Source organism: Equus quagga, chromosome 22 (assembly GCF_021613505.1).
Source record: "Equus quagga isolate Etosha38 chromosome 22, UCLA_HA_Equagga_1.0, whole genome shotgun sequence".
NCBI classification, from domain to species: Eukaryota; Metazoa; Chordata; class Mammalia; order Perissodactyla; family Equidae; genus Equus; species Equus quagga.
In genome coordinates, this window is record NC_060288.1 from 19,250,257 (window position 1) to 19,267,510 (window position 17,254).

Consider the following 17,254-nt stretch of genomic DNA (forward strand, 5'->3'; position numbering starts at 1 on the left):
CATAAGGAGCATATCTTTTAAAAATGTTTTGAAAGAAAAGGTACAAAACTTAAATATGTAAATATCAAGTTATATCACTCATATTAGACATATGTATCTTTTTTTCTCATTCCCCTGTTGCCACTCTACTTTCATATATTAGTCTGCACAAAATCCTATTTTACGAAAGCATGGTATTCTTTTTTCTTTATTGACTATAAGCAGTGTATCATACACCTGCTAGGACTTAATTAGTGTTTGTTTAATAATGATTCATTAAATTGACCCAGTACGGTTTTACATTGCTTTTCTCCCATCCCATTATATTTCTACAAAATTGGTTTTGCGTCCTGGCTTTCGCAATCAGTATTTTATCAGGTGTGCGTAGTTGAGACTGTTTGCAAGGGAGGTTGCGTAACTTGTTGGTTCTGAGAGGAGTTTCTGACGTATGTTTTTCTGTTACTCAAAAGCAAATGAACGCTTGACAAGTAGCAGCTTTGTCTTATTTCCTCAGGGCAACAGAGAAAAACTGAACAAAAAATACTTTCCATTTTGAATAGGCAAGAGGCAGTAGCAATCAGCTCTTATCTGATTAAGCTAGATATTTCCGTAAACGATTCTTCCTATGTAATCTGGAGTGAATTAAGTTCACTTTCACGTTGATGACATGGGGGTCACTCATTTATTCATTTTGGGTAACTATTAATGACAAAAGTTTTTACTATTTTAACATTTTCAAAGAAGGTTTGTTTATTGGTTGGCTTGCTTATTCCCTTTCATGCTGTTTTGTATTTCCCTTATGCTGTTTTTTTTTTTTTTTTAGAAATTTCACATCATGACCATATTACCAGAAAAGAGTATTTAAAAAAAATAAAAGCTCACCACAATCCTATCACTCTCCAAAATTTCTTTAGTTTTCTTGCTTTCTTCCAGATCCTTTCTCTTAAATATGCGATAGTTATCAAATTTGTCTTTTTTGATAAAAATTGAGGTTAATTAACTACTTTATCAAGAGAGGATTTTATTTAAATGGCAAACAGGTGTGCTTCATTTTGTATATCAATTGTTTTCTAAAGTTGTATGTAACATGTCCTGTTTTTGCACGATCTTAAATCGTTACTGAAATTCAGTAGGTCTTCATATCTGAGCATTTTTCAGTTGCAGTGGTCCCTAATTCTTGATCTTTGCAGATCTCTGTATAAAAATGCTTAAATGTTACGGAAGGTCATCATTTAGTACACAGCCTCAATTCTCTCCTCCTCACCTCAATTGGCCTCTTTATAACTTCAGCTTTTCACCTCTTAATTCTCTTTTAAGCAGAATACTTCCCTACCTTATCTTCTAGATGTGTTATATGAGAAATAGCTATTTAAGAGTTAGGGGTGGAAATTGGTACACATGGGATTTATAGAAGTATTGGTGGGTTTTTACTTTGGAAGCCAAAATCTTGGCAGAATTGGAGCTGTCATTTGTATTTGCAAATTTTTCAACAAGTATTTGTGAAGTGTCATGCTTGGCACTCTGTCAGGTGGTGTTGAAGATTCTGATGTGTACAATTTTATTTTTACTGTCAAGGAACTTTTCACTCATTTTCATTTTTCTTTTAGGATTTTTCTCTATATTCTTTGAATGAGCTGCTTTCAGTATTGAGGACTTGCATTTATGTTGATGGGTGAATGATGTTCAGTGAGAAACTTTATCTCCTAGGGTCAGTGTGAAACTGGATAGTCACATCCCAGAAATGTCTCTCTCTCTCTTAGGAGCAACGAGCCTTTTAGAGTTAGTATAGAAAATTTATCTTATTTTATTTATTTTTAGTAATAGTTTTATTGTACAGATATTAAGGTTGAGAAATGTTCGAGTTTATTTTGTAGGATAGAAAGCTCTAAGTTCTTCAGAGAAGATGCCCAGCTGTGATCTCATGAGTTTTGGTTATTGATAATGAATATTATGAGATTGAGAGGATGGTATTCAAGCTCTGTAGATCACTGTGCAGAGAAGTGGCAAAAATGAATTTGAACTTCTAAAAGTTAAATACATTTGATTTTATTGACTGATAAGTTGCATATACTATCATATTCCCTATTCCTTAGTTATTTCCTTGTCTGCTGAGTTCTGTGTCTCTGTAGACAAAGCCATGTAGGGGTCTTTACTTTTTATATTTTTGGCACATATGTTGTGCATATTCATTGGAGATAAATGAGAAATACATATTAGCAATATCATACACATTATATGGAATACATAGAAGAAAAAATTAGCCCACCTCTCAAAGATCAGTACTGTTAATATTTTGATATATTTTGCTTCAGACTTTTTACTGTAATATATGTATTTTTTTCTTTCCTAAAATAAAACTAAAATCCATACTTTGTTTTATAACCTGATCATTTTTCCCACTGTTAGATTGTTTGAGCCTCTTGGATGTGGGGAGTTAGACTTTCTGTCTGCCTTATTCATTCCATTTACAAAAGAACACATCATACTTGGCATGGACTTTGGGTTTATTTATTTATTTAGAAATCTCAAGTAAATATAAATAAGCATGTGTGTTTTACTACAAATTCATACTTAAAGCATAGTTGAATAGCAGTTTTTAGTTAGAAAAATCCAAGCCTGTTTTGGGGGAAATATTTTTATTCTAAAAGATTCAAATGCCTCCACATTAAAATGAAACAGAATGAAATGGAGACAGAGAAACTCACACGTATTTGATAACACTGATAAAGCTGAATGTGTAATGATGGCGTATTTACCTGCTTTTAGACAATAGCTGGTCTTTAGTTCCCTACAGCTAGAGATCTTATCTATGTACCACACCCTTCTAGACGTTCTTAACACAACCCCTAGCATGTAACAAGGCCTAAAAAATATGGGTTGAATGAATGATTGAAGAAAAGAAAGAGAGAGAGAGAATGGATAAGAAGAGGTAATTCATCCCCTTGCTTGTAGTGAGGACAAATGAGCCATCTCCTGGAATATATTTCTATCAACACTATCTTTAAAAATTGTACCAAGAAAAATGGCAAATCTTTTTAATCACCCAGGGCTTCTAGTCCTTTGCTCTCCAAATAAGCCATTTGTTGCAGACCCTTATGAAAGGTCATGTATGAGTGAACTCTGAGAAAGCCATACCTTGGGCTTATTAAAGCCTTCTGATTGCACTGGGCCACACCCCTAGCAAGAAGGGAAAAAGAGAATACAGGTGCCCTCATTGTGCTAAGAAGCTGGGTCGCTAATTGGAGGGATGATGGTCCCTGATCACCTTTTAACCTCCTCCCTTCTTTCTCTTCCTCAGGTGGCCCTCTTCACCATGATTCCCTGCAGAGCAGCGCTGTCTTTTGCCCGATGTCTGATCCGGAGAAAAATCGTTACTCTGGACAGTCTGGAAGATTCCAAATTATGCCGCTGCTTATCTGTCATGGACCTCATTGCCCTGGGGGTTGGCAGTACCCTTGGTGCTGGCGTTTATGTACTCGCTGGAGAGGTTGCCAAAGCGGATTCTGGCCCCAGCATCGTGGTTTCCTTCCTGATCGCTGCCCTCGCCTCCGTGATGGCAGGCCTTTGCTACGCTGAATTTGGGGCCCGAGTTCCCAAGACTGGGTCTGCGTATTTGTACACGTATGTTACTGTTGGAGAGCTGTGGGCCTTCATCACTGGCTGGAATCTCATTTTATCCTATGTGATAGGTATGTTTCAAAAAATCAGTCGAATTGTGTAGAAGAGTAGAAATAGCACTCCCAAGTCACAGGCCTTGGGTTTCCGTTGTAGGTCCGTGTTAGTTAGCAGCTACATGATTCTGAGTGAATCGCTTGATCTCTGTGTCTCATTTTTTTTCATCTCTAAAATGTCTCCTTTTGGTTTGGGGATTCTGCTTCATCTCTGAATATGTCTCTTAGTGGGCTTCAAAGCCTGTATTCTTATATTCTTTATATATATTCTTATATTCTTTAATGCAAATAAAATTCCCTGATTCCACAGTTAGGGACTTGAGCGTTTGATTATTGTATAATTATAAAATTACCAAGATAATTTTATATGTGATTAAAATTGTCAATTCTGTCTGAACTAAGCCGTGTTTATCGTAGAATAGAGTAGCAAATGATGTTATGTTAATTTTCTCCCAGTGACCTTGTATTCTCTGAATGTTCTGTGTTTTGGGAAGGTACGTCAAGTGTCGCCAGAGCGTGGAGTGGCACCTTTGATGAACTTCTTAGCAAACAGATTGGTCAATTTTTCAGGACATACTTCAAAATGAATTACTCCGGCCTTGCAGAGTATCCTGACTTTTTTGCTGTATGCCTTATATTACTTCTATCAGGTGAGAAAAAACTATGACACTTCTCCCAAGATGAGCCAGATTGATTGTACCGGGAAAATAGGTTGCCATTGAATTTGGGGCCTGAGTTCCCAACACTAGGCAGCATATTTACACACTTAGGTTTCTACTGAAGATCTGTAGGCCTCATCACTGGCTAGCATCACATTTTATCTTATGTGATAGATATGTTTCAAAAAATCTAAATTGTATAGAATGGTAAAAATAGCACTTCTGTGTCAATGGCATCTGGAATGCACTGAATAATAGGATGAGCTAATCAATTTTATAACGCTAGTTGGAGATATGCAGGAATGTCAATGAAGTTTCAGTAAGGAAGAATGTATAACTTGGCATTATATCATGTTAGATACAACTAGGGATATATGCAGGCTTACTGTTTCTAGAAGAAATTCTCTTTCTATTCATACATTCATCTATATAATGTAGGCATCTGGTTAAAAAGGAAGCATATTCAAACCTCCTGTCATTTTTTAATGTAGACATTGTGTAGGCAACATGCTTGATACTAGAATTTTCCCGTTTTCGTCAGTATTGTAGAATAATAGTTTAGAAAAGCACAGGACTTAGTCAGAGGGACCAGCTTTCCAATCCTGCTCTGCCACATGCTATCTTTGGAACACTGAGTGGCTTAATCTTTCCATGAGACTCAGTTTGCTCATCCATAGAGTGGGGATATCAATGTCTATCTTGTACAGGCTTCTTGCTTGGGACATAGTAAGCACTTGGATGTCGGGCAATTTTATTTTATTTTGTAGGCATACCTAATCCCTATTGTTCTCTATGTTTTTTTTAATTATTTGAACATTTTCTATTTTAATTGTCATCCCTATGTGTACTCCTGCTTAAACCTATCAAGGATTATACTAAGAATAAAATCCCTGCTTATTCCCACTTCCTACTTGATATCCCCTGGATAACCTGCCCCTTGCTTTCCTGTCCAACCTTATCTCTAGCTGCTTTTTCCCTTGGTTACAAAAGTGTGGCAGAAATATCTTTCTATAATAAAATTTTTACTTGTAGAATTATATAATTTTTGAAAATAGCTTTACTCTTAAAAATGTTAGCCATTAATTAAATGTTTTATATAGGGACAGGGACATGAGCAAAATTTATAGGTCTAAAATATTTGGCATTTTGCTTCTAATGTCAAGAAGATTAGCATCCATTGTTTTTCAACAGGTGATAGATCTTGTTTGTTTGTTTTGGTTTCTAAACAGCCTAGCTAACATTACGTTAGTTACATCATATTTTATTTAGGAATGATTTCAGTGAACTTAAAATATTCAGCTTTAATCTCTGAATGACGAGAAGCATGCAGCTATGAGACGGAATCATTAGATTCCATGGCAAGACTTAGGCCCTGGCCTGCATCACTTGTCCTGTGTTCATCGACCATTGTGTCTTTACTTTAAATATAGGCTAAGCTTACATGGTAACTTTGTTCTTAGAATCTCTGAAGATCAAAACCTCCTATTCTAAATCTTTATTCATATTATAATACCAAATGTCTTGCCAACTGAAGCTATTGTTAATGATATAAGGGAAGTGTATGCAGTATTTAGATGAAATATTCATTAGTCTCTAATCTACTGGTGGGAGACGGAGATCTCAGAATAGAGAGTGCACATAGACTATTGGGAAACTTATAAAACGTGACAGTAGTGTTGTTATTTTCTGAAATGTATAGTGGTATAATGTATGGTGTATATTTCCAAGTTGTATAGTGGTTCCTAAACAGACAGACAGTTACTGGGTTAGTAATTGTATTGACCATACAGTTTTCCTTTATATCATCAAAACTTAGGTAGAAGAATGAAATTCAACTTCTCTCATCTCTACTTGGATAATTTTTCTTATTTGGTCATGGGTGGTATAGATATGGGGAAGAAGCAAGTAAATATGTGGCATAATCCTGTCAGTCATTTCCCTAATAGTAAAGAGTAAACTTCTTTGGTCCATAATTCATATCTTATACCAGATGGATTAAAGATATAAATATGATCATAAAATTACTAGAAGGAAACAAAGGTGAATGTTTTTGAGTTAATATTAGGGAAAATTTAGCTTTAGAAAGCTAAGGGTAGAAACTAAAAAGGAAAAATTTATGTTCTAAAAGTTTCTTATATATATAATTAACACTAAGATTAAAAGTAAATGATAAACTGGGAAAAACATATGCAATGCATGACAGGCAGAGAATTTATAGCATTTATTATATAAATGAATCTTAGAAATTAATATAAACAAGAATAGCCCAATGGAAAAAATGGGCAATTCAAATTGGGCCAAACTTTCTGGAGAATATTTTGACAATATGAACCAAAAGCCTTGTGTAACAGTGCATACCCTTGATCCAGTATTACCTTATAGAAAACTATTGTAAAGAAACCATTTGAAAGTGTACAATGGTATTTATAAAGGGATGATGATGTCAGTACTGTTCATAGCTGTAAGAAACTCAGAGTGACCTGATTGTTTATAAATAAGGGATTGAGGTATAATGTGTCTGTATCATGGAAGAGTTTATGGCTGTTAAAAATGAGCTTATGTATTTGTTGACATGGAAGTGTGTGTGCGTGCACAGAATTCTGGAAGGGAGGTACACTTGATCTTTGTTTCCTTCATATTTTTTCTGAGTCTTCAAATTACTTGGCTCGGAAATTGATTACTTTTACAATCAAAATACAAAATAAAACTATTAAAATGAGAATCGATTTAACAAAATATCTATTTGGCATGACAATTGAAGAATTACTTTCTTTATATATTTAGTAAATATGAGGCAAACATATGGTTGAGCTTTTGCTTTCAAAATTTTGCAACCGTTAACCTCGAAATGGCTTTTCAGAACAGCATTTGATTAAAATTTAGTTACTTTACCTGTATCTACCCATTGGTAATCGTAGCTAAAGTTACTAGATTTATTTATTTCTTGGAGAGTGTGGTCTCTCTTGGCTATGAGCACCATCTGCCTTCTGAAATGGAGTTGGTTGTGTTCAGAAGACATTCTTTCACGATCAGACGAGTGAGTAAGAACTTGCAATAGAAAGGGCTAAATGTGTGTTAAAGATATGAATGGTGGTGAAATAGTATCCCAAAGCTTGTAATTGCCTCCAAATGCCATTGCCTGTGTAAGGCTTAGGTGAAATTAAAATACCCTTTCTTCTTCCATAGGTCTTTTATCTTTTGGAGTAAAAGAGTCTGCTTGGGTGAATAAAATCTTCACAGCTGTTAATGTCCTGGTCCTTCTGTTCGTTATGGTTGCTGGGTTTGTGAAAGGAAATGTGGCAAACTGGAAGATTAGTGAAGAGTTCCTTAAAAATATATCAGCCAATGCCAGGTGAAATATTTAGGGTTTTTCCCCTCTTGTTCTGTTTGTTTTTTTAATTTGCCTGCTTTTGTCTTATGCTATATTTTCCTCTAGAATAATTGTTCTCAAACTTTTTGCTTCTGAGAGGCTGTTTTATTCCAAAACTCTTCTCCCCAGGCTCCCCTCACACACAAATGCCTAAGTGTGCTCACTTTTGAGCAGCTGATTGAAGCCGTGCAGCTGCTGGTGCCCAACTTCATGCTCTTCTCCAGGTTTAGGGGAAGACCAGGGAACAGCCTAACCCTCAGAAGAATGGCTTTTCCCCCAGAGGTTGCCACCTCTAAATAACAATAAATATTTTTGAGACATGTATCCTTCAGTTCTTCCTTTGGGAATACCGTTTGGTCTCATTGCAGTTCTCTCAGCCTAGTGGTCATTTTTAGGCCTTGTGATTTTGGAGAGTGTTGTTGGTTGCATAAGCAGAATTATCTGTTCCTTTCACTTTAAACCTGATAGTCTCAAATATTAAATTAATAATAATTATATATAAAAGTTTTCATCCTAAGATTGATTTAAGCATAACATTCCTATGTGTATTTAAACTAAGATTACAAAAATATCTATTATATGGAGCGAGGTGCATCTGTGTTCTCCTTTACATATGTTGTTTGTAGTCATTCTGATGAGGCAAAAAAATTAGTATCTTTTTTTTTTTACAATTTTTAACATGTAATAAAATATTCAACTTCAGAATTATTAATCAAACCTAGAGAATTTATTTCACCTTTTCAAATGTCTTCATAGTAAAGTTTTAAAATGTGTAGTCTGCCCACCTGTCCACGGGAAGGGGAAGTTTCTTGTCTTTATTTCAGATCGTGGCCCATTTATGGAGTGTCTGCTCTCAAAATCCTGCCTGGCTGTGAGTTCCAGCCAGAATGGGTCTGGGCCTCCTGCTTATGCAGCATCAAGATCAGCCTCCAACTGAGTGTTGGTAACCCGTTAGGGTGCCATTGCTGAGGACACACCATATTCTCTAGGCCAGGGTGAGAGAATCAGGGTTGACTCTTAGTTTTGTATACATCAGCTCTGAACACAGCAGCCTTCCAAGGATGTGGCTTGAGAGAAACCACCGGAAGAAGCAGTTTCCTATGAAAAAGACTTTCTGATGTTTGTTCTCTTCCTTAGAGAGCCGCCTTCTGAAAATGGAACAAGTATCTATGGGGCTGGTGGCTTTATGCCTTATGGCTTTGCAGGCACTTTGGCTGGGGCTGCAACCTGCTTTTATGCCTTTGTGGGATTTGACTGCATTGCAACAACTGGTAAGTGCAGAATCTTGGCTCTCTGTCGAAGGAAAAGGTGTTCCTTGTACCCCATGAATGCCCGTGGGTGGCCGCAGAGGGCCAAGGAAGGACAGTGGGAATTGTAGAATAAGGGCAAGTTCCAGGCCCAGCTGTGACCCCTGCTGGATATGATAAAAAGAAACGTAAGGAAACTCTCTGAGCCTTGGTTTCCATATTGGTAAAATTGGGAGAGCAGTACTTCCCCCTCAGTTGTTATGAAGGTACCTAAGATGTGCATATGAAAACTTACTTTGAAGAAATACGTATGAAAAATACTTTGCAAGCCGTCAAATGCTTTATAAATGTTAGTCATAATTGCTATCCTTAACCTTCTGTCCAGAAGTGCTGTCATAAGGAGTAACAAATAATGGTCATGCTCTGAAATGGTCTCTTTAGTCAGACAAAATATATTGTGGTAATTCTTTTCTCTTTATCCTATCCAACAAAGTAATCATGCCAGAATCACTCTCTAAGTGCCTCCTCTGGGTTCATATTATTGCACGGGCTTATAATTGATCATATTTCGGGTGCTTCAAATGCCAAATCTTATTGGAAGGATCCAAAGTATACTATTTGTTAATTGAAGCTAGAGTTTATTATAAGAAGATGGATTGGGTAAAAGTTCACCTGAAGCCTTTATATTTAAGGGCCCACAGAATGCCATGACAGTCATTTAAGCTCTGTGGATGAATCATTTTCCAAATGGATTAAGGCTGCTGTTCTATCCCTAAATATTTGATAGTGCTGGTATAAGATGCTTTTTCTTTGTGGAATTGGATTTTTATGTAATAGGAAAGTACCCTGAAGAAGAGAGTAAATCTCATGTACAATAGATGGATCAAGCTAAGAAAATGAGAGGGACAAAAGCAGAGTAGAATTACTGTGGAGGAGGAGAAGAATTAATGGCATACCGCTTCATGTTTTATTAAACATGCAAACCTTTTGTTTATATCTCCTTAGGTGAAGAAGTCCGGAACCCTCAGAGAGCTATTCCTATTGGAATTGTGACTTCTTTGCTTGTTTGCTTCCTGGCCTATTTTGGGGTCTCTGCAGCTTTAACACTTATGATGCCGTACTACCTCCTGGATGAGAAAAGCCCCCTTCCTGTAGCATTTGAATATGTTGGATGGGGTCCCGCCAAATATGTCGTTGCAGCGGGCTCCCTCTGTGCTTTGTCAGCAAGGTACACTGCATTGCCTCTGGGGCAGGTGCTGCTTGGGGTCCTGCAAAGTATAGTCAGTGTCCAAAGAATTGCTTTCATATGTTTTAAAAACAAAATATTTTTAAATAATATGAGGAACATGTTATGTAATTATATATTTCTCTGAATAGTTTGCCCAGAATTGCTATATAAAAATCTTAAGTGATACAATCTTTCCCCCCATCACTTGAGTCAGTTTTTCAAGATAATGGTGGTCCAAGCTTCAGGAGAAATACATACAGCATTGGTACACACATACACAAGTACATAGGTATGTGTCACACCTGTTCATATATGTATTATAAAACTTTAGGGTGCTTATACCAGTATATTTCCCTGTTGACTTTCATGTCACTTACAGTGTTAAAGACAACTGAGACCTTATGTGCAGACTTGGCATTTTCTGCTGTCTTTTAAAGTAATATCAAATCTGTGTGAGTGGACGCTGTATGCGGTGGCATTGTTAAATGTAATGTGCTTTTTATTGTGACACATTGAGACTTTTAGCACTGATCAGAGTGAACTTGGTCTAGAAATATAAATTATTGTTCTAAAATTAATGGTGGAAATTCATGTAATATCTGTGTGAAAAAAAGGGTAATTGAATACCAAGTGTTAGGATTTTCCATAACTGGCATATTTTAATATTTTAGAATTCATTTCTCAGGTTTCCTGAGCTACTCATATTTCAAATTAACATATGAGATAGGTATTTCATTCTGGTTTTATACCATGCTATGCAGTACAGAATTCTCACAAAGAGGAAATTAATCTCTTTGCCTGATTACTGATGTTTTGAAGTGAAAATAGTTTTCTAAAAGTCTGAAATTGGGAAAAGAATCCTTTTATAATTCATCAGCCTAGCTTTTTTTTTCCCCTCAAAATCCTTTCCATTTTCTATTCAAGGTAATATTAAGCAACAATTAGAAATTACTCTCGTTGGTTTCTCAGCCATCTGCTAGTGTTGAGGCTTATTCTGAATAGTTTCAAATCGTTTTAAAAATCTGAACTGTGAAGATCCTATGCCACCATGGTCTGAGGACAGATGGACGAAGAGTCAGCCATGGCCAACCTCAACCCAACCTGATTAAAAGATAGAGAAGATGGATTTTTAAATTAAAATATTTTATTTATTTTCTCTTAAATGGTTACTTTTTACAGCTAAGTTTGTATGGAATGGTACAAGCAGTGTACACACAAGTGATTCAAAACATCTAAAGTAAAAATCATTTTCTTAAACTTCACTGTTACTAACTTTTAATGGTGGCTACTTCTATGTACTAAAGTTACAATGAATTGATTTTTTTACCTTTCTCTTATAATTATCTTATGATGCTGGGATTAATTACTAATTTGACTGAAGATTAGGCTATATGAGGAAAAATAATGGTAAAATAAATATAAAAAATGCATAATTATTGAGTAAATGAAGTGACTATACTATGAAATCAGATTACTTGATCTCTACATATCAATTTAGGAATTTTATTTTCTAAGTTATTGCTGCTAAAAATGTCTCAATGATAATGATTGAGTTTGGTTTCCTGTTAAGTCTTAATTACTTAGTTTTAATTCAGTAATAATCATGCACAAATTACTCGCAGTAATGTTTTTAGTCTGATAATTGTGCTGGGCAAGTATCTGCAACAGAATAATAAGTAGCACAGTGGTAAATACTGGCAGATATTTTTAAATGCCCCATCATAATACATTTTAAAAATAACAAGACTGCATAATCGTAGCTGTGGCGCTGAGTTTTGTGCCCTTTCTTAGTTTTAGTTCTGGGGTGTAATCTTGCATGGATGTGTTTGCCATACTGCATGTGTTTGCTTTTTATTCAGTCTTCTTGGATCCATTTTCCCAATGCCTCGTGTAATCTATGCTATGGCGGAGGATGGGTTGCTTTTCAAATGTCTAGCTCAAATCAATTCCAAAACGAAGACACCAATAATTGCTACTTTATCATCGGGTGCAGTGGCAGGTGAGAGAGAGTTGACTTTTATTAAGAAAAAGGGGATATTTTATCATCAAGGATTCTGAAAAAAAAAAAGGGAAAGGGTAGGTGGTTTTCTGTTTTGATTTACATGACAGTCAATAACCTTTTTGTGAATGTTTCCTGTTTTGAATTTTTGGGCATAGGTTCTACACTTTAGTGTGTCCAATCTTTACCTGTATATACCTGTCTAGAATAATACTTGTAATAACTCACATGTGGATTATAAATTTTTCTGTTCTAGTCTTCTGGGCTCTATGTTTCCTTTACCCCGAATTCTGTTTGCCATGGCCCGGGATGGTTTACTGTTTAGATTTCTTGCCAGAGTGAGTAAGAGGCAGTCACCAGTTGCTGCCACGTTGACTGCAGGGGTCATTTCTGGTAAGCTTTACAAACATAGGCCTCTTCAACATTGGATTTGAACGTTTTATGCGCATGCATGGACTTATAAAGAGGGTCTGCTTGCTGTGCATGTAAGTTAAGAACAAAATCACTGATAAATTAGGGTATGAGCACTGGGATTACATCTGCAAATTGTGGTGGCTGTGGTCTACTGAAATTCATTCTTAACTGACCCTTTAGCCGTTTTTATGATGTCGTTATTTTAACCTTTTGGGCTTCTAACAAATATGCAAAGGGTTATAATGGCTCTTCACTATATGTCAGGTTTTAAATGCTTTTCAGATTGATGAACTAGCACATGAAATTATATTATTGACACATAAAATTTTAATTAAAGGATGATTACTTAATATTTGAAATATTAATTAAAAATGATTTAATGTTTTCTTTTTTGTTTAGGATTTAAGTTGAATGTTGCTAAAGGATCATAGGATTTTTCTAAAGTTAATGGTTTACTCATTCTTAATTAAACATAAGAAATGTCAAAGACAATTTATATTGACCGTTGGAATCATCCCCACTTCCTGGGCCGTCATGGCTCTTGAAAAGTTAGTGATACCTTTATCCTCGTAAACCCGGTTAGGAATCTGTTTTTCCTTTCAACAGTTTTGGCCCGTAAATCATATTTTAAAACTCCAGATGCCTACCTTTCGGCATATCTATGTAAAGTGCCTTTGGCCAGATTCTTATTCCATGCAGAAATTTTCAAAGCAATTCTACAGATCAAGAGAATGGCCTTACAGGTCCTGTTATAGGAAGCAAGAAAAGGACTCCAGTAAGCTTTCTAGATAAAACAATAAACAATCTTGTTAGTAGAAATTCAAACCAAAAATATTAGTTTTTTTGAGGCTCTGAATTATTGGAAAATTATATTGGAGAATGGTAATTCTTAGTTATGTACAAAATAGGATTTTTTTCAAAGTCAGAAAGTAGTTGCCTAAACAACTTCATTTTGTAAATCTTTTCTGACAAATTTGGCATTTTATTAGGCATCCATTGGAAGGTCAAAGCACTTATTTTCTCAGTGCTTATATTTCTGCCCCCATAAGACTAAGGTTGCACAAGATGATTCAAAGCCCATTTTCTTGTTAAATGTTGCATTATACTATTAGAGATAGTTTATAAATCTTAACAGAGACACACCTTTTATTTATTCCATAAAATCTTTTACTTTTTCCAGTAAAATCTTGCCCAGTGATACTCTGCTTTTTGTTCAGAATTTTAAAAAATTTACTTCTTCCTTCAGGATGAGTTTAATTTGGCAGCATAATAAGATATTGAAATTAATGATTAAAAGAACATAATTGTGGGACCGACCCTGTGGCTGAGTGGTTAAAGTTATGCGTGCTCCATTTATTGGCTGGGTTCATGGGTTTGGATCCCGAGTGTGGACCTGCTCTACTCATCAGCCATGCAGTGGAGGCATCCCACATACAAAGTGGAGGAAGATTGGCGTGGATGTTAGCTCGGGGCTAATCTTCCTCAAGTGAAAAAAGAGGAGAATTGGCCACAGATGTTAGCTCAGAGCAAATCTTCCTTGTAAAAAAAAAAAAAGAAGAAAATTCTAACAGAGGGCTTTTAAATATGCTCTAAAATATTATATTTTTGTTATTTTGTACTCCACCTTACTTTGCTTGTTTCCGGCTTAGATTTCTTGTACAGATAATTAATCATTTTCTTCTGTCTTGGCTACCTTATTTTAGGTATCTGATTCTTAGAAAACATATTGAAATTGTAATAGGATAATGTATCAGTATACTAGCAATGGAGAGTTTTAAAGTGAGGCTTGAGGTGATTTAAAGAAACAGTGTGGTTTGTAGCAGCTGCTTGGGATGTTAGTTTAGGGGGAATCCTGCTGCTACCTAGTAGTTGTAACCTACTCTCTAAGAGTAAGCCTGTCTTTAAAAAGAGGATACTAATCCTATTGGGTCAAACCATGTGAAATTGATGGTTTTTAGTTAAAAACAGTCAAATACTGGCCATTTTATATAACTGAACCTAAATAATTTCCCCTGTCTCATAGGATTATTGAATTGAAGATAAAATGAAATCATAGAGATATAAAACTTGCAGAGAGGTCCAGAACACCATATAAATGGAATGTGGCGTTATCTCCTTACTAAGATAGGGACAACTATGTGGTAAATTCAAATTAATATTATCGCTATTTTGATGTTTCAGTGGATAAAAAAATTGCTAAGTGCAACTTAACTATTCGACTATATAAAGTATATTTTGTCTCTTAACGTTATTGGGATTTGGGTACAGGACCATAGATTGAGCTCTGGGATCTAGTCAGTCTTCCTGGACTGTGTGGTTTCAATCAGCATAGAATTTAGCCTATATCAGAAACATAATTTAATTGGAAATTATTTTGTATATGATATAACTCTAAATGCAGATGGAAATCAAAAATGATTATATTACATCTATGATGAAAGCTCTTCTGTTAGAATTTTTTATGATTTTAAAAAAGGAGTTGGCCCATATTTCTTAGCCATGTTTTCTTCTGAAACATCAAAGGAGAGTATTCTGTTATATAATATTTTCACTCTGTCAGGTCAATATTTTTTAAGTAATCAAAGTAGATGTGTTTTGTACTTAATAGATAGCTGAGGGGTTTTGAAGTTTTAGTAGGAGTTTATATGACCTAAAGAGCATCTTATTAACTGTGAGAAATATATTTTCTATACTTTGTTTTCCTTATCATTGGCACTAAAACAAAAAGTCAGTCAGCTGAGCCTGACTTGAAAGTCATCAACTGTATAGAATTGTATCATGGGCCATTTTCCTCACTGTTCTTTGCTTGTTTCAATAGCTGTGATGGCATTTCTTTTTGACCTGAAGGCACTTGTGGACATGATGTCGATCGGCACTCTTCTGGCCTACTCTCTGGTTGCAGCCTGTGTTCTCATCCTCAGGTGAGCTGTCCTTGGAAGATGATTCTGAAGAGTGTGTGTCATGTGGAGCCCAGGGAATAAAGACAGTTAGGACTCACTGTCCTTGCTTTCAAGAAGTTAGCAGTCTCACAGAAGCAAGAGGCCATGGATTTAAAGACATCCATGTAAAGTGTAATAGACATACTAGCAAAAGCATCAAATACAACTGATAATTAATGATAGGTTGGCTCAATCTGTGTAAATGGTAAATTCTCATAGTGTATAAAAACACTTAAAAATAAAATACTTTTTGTGCCAATAATTCAACTGCTAAGATTTTATACCAAAGATTTTATCAAAGAAGCACACACAGATATATGTAAAGGATGTTCATGGAAAGGGTAATTTATAATAGTGAAAAACTGAACTAACCTGAATATCAATAGGAGAATAGTTAACTAAATGAGGGTATATTTATTTGGTGGACTCTTCTACAGCAAATAAAGTGAATTTAATTACATACAGAAATGTATCAGTTTCAGGATGCACAGTCCTATGTAATCTGAATTTATTTAAATAACATAAATTTACATGAAGAAGTCATTTTTTGCATATATACATGCGTGCATTTATTCTTGGCTGAAATTTTCCCAAAATGCTAGCAGTGGTTAACACTGGACAGTGGTATTGTGGGTGGTTTTAATTTTCTTCTGTATGCCTCCATGTATTTTTTCTCAGGGAGCATATTTCTTCTTTAGATGGAAGACAGCTGTTACTCTTAAATTTAAGTAAAGGCTGCTCAGAGGGAAAAGAGACCACCCTGGGGAGGCTGGGCTGAGGCAGGCTGATATCTTGATGTAGAGGAAGAGAATACAATAACAAAGGAGGATGGCATGCATGCGGTTGGGAGGTGGCGGAATGGCTGGAGGAGCTAGTCCGGGTTAAACTAGAGGACTCAGGTAGGAAATCTGAGGGAGAAGAGGCTAAAGAGGTGGCATGTGATGAGGCCTCTGAATGCCAAACTGAGGGCTGTATGTTACTCTGTAGCTGTTATGCAACCAGAGTTTCTGTGCTGTTTTCTCGAACCATGTTTCCTTTGGACATAGATATTTTCAGAGTAATTATCCTGTTGTCGCAATTGCCTCGCTTCAGAATGTAGCTCTCTGCTGCATCTGACATATAACTTTCTAGTGAAGTGGCTATCAGAGGAAATTCAGAGTTGCCTCAGATGTCTTATTGGGCAGGTTTGTGGCCTGGCTCAGTGTGCTCTGGGGCTGGAGTCACGAGAAGTGTCAGTTTTCTGCACAAGCTATGGTCTGAGTATAAGATGTCTCACTTATAATTTTAAGTGATCGTTTCCTTCAGGCCAAATATCTCTTTGAGAATAAAGACACCACATTTATTTGGGGACAGGTACCAGCCTGGCTTATCTTACGAGCAGCCCAAATATTCCACTGAGAAAGAAGCTCTGAGACCATGTGCTGGTGCTGCCTCGAAAAGCGAGCCCCACGTCACCAGGCTGCAAGGACGGCGCTTCATCCTGCAAACTGTCTTCAGCCCCTCGGTTCTGCCTACACAACAGTCGGCTTCTCTCGTGAGCTTTCTGGTCGGATTCCTTGGTAAGTCCTCTTTACTGCATCCATTATAAATACCCCGCAGATGTGTGTACGTGGAGCTGGCACAATGTGAAGGAGGGTGAAAGGCCTCACCTTACCCTAGAATATGTTGCAACTACTCCAAGCCCTGAAACTTCCACTTGATGGGTTACTAGTATTTGAGATCATCTTTATATTAGCAGGATAAATTTA

General features: G+C 36.1%; 1 protein-coding gene across 10 annotated transcripts in view; it reads left to right on the plus strand.

Annotated features, from left to right (window-relative positions):
- SLC7A2 (solute carrier family 7 member 2) overlaps window positions 1–17,254 on the plus strand; it is a 65,046-nt gene that overhangs the window by 38,394 nt on the left and 9,398 nt on the right. For 8 of the 10 annotated variants that reach the window (XM_046648519.1, XM_046648515.1, XM_046648514.1 and 5 more), the window contains 8 exons: window positions 3,278–3,668; window positions 4,145–4,300; window positions 7,496–7,661; window positions 8,817–8,950; window positions 9,932–10,154; window positions 12,014–12,153; window positions 15,386–15,488; window positions 16,860–17,065. In XM_046648519.1, coding sequence (XP_046504475.1) covers window positions 3,293–3,668; window positions 4,145–4,300; window positions 7,496–7,661; window positions 8,817–8,950; window positions 9,932–10,154; window positions 12,014–12,153; window positions 15,386–15,488; window positions 16,860–17,065 — 1,504 coding nt within the window. In that variant the 5' untranslated portion in view covers window positions 3,278–3,292. Of the gene's footprint in view, window positions 1–1,627; window positions 1,759–3,277; window positions 3,669–4,144; window positions 4,301–7,495; window positions 7,662–8,816; window positions 8,951–9,931; window positions 10,155–12,013; window positions 12,154–12,409; window positions 12,547–15,385; window positions 15,489–16,859; window positions 17,066–17,254 lie in introns of those variants that run through there. The other 2 variants (XM_046648521.1, XM_046648513.1) reach the window with 2 other exon arrangements.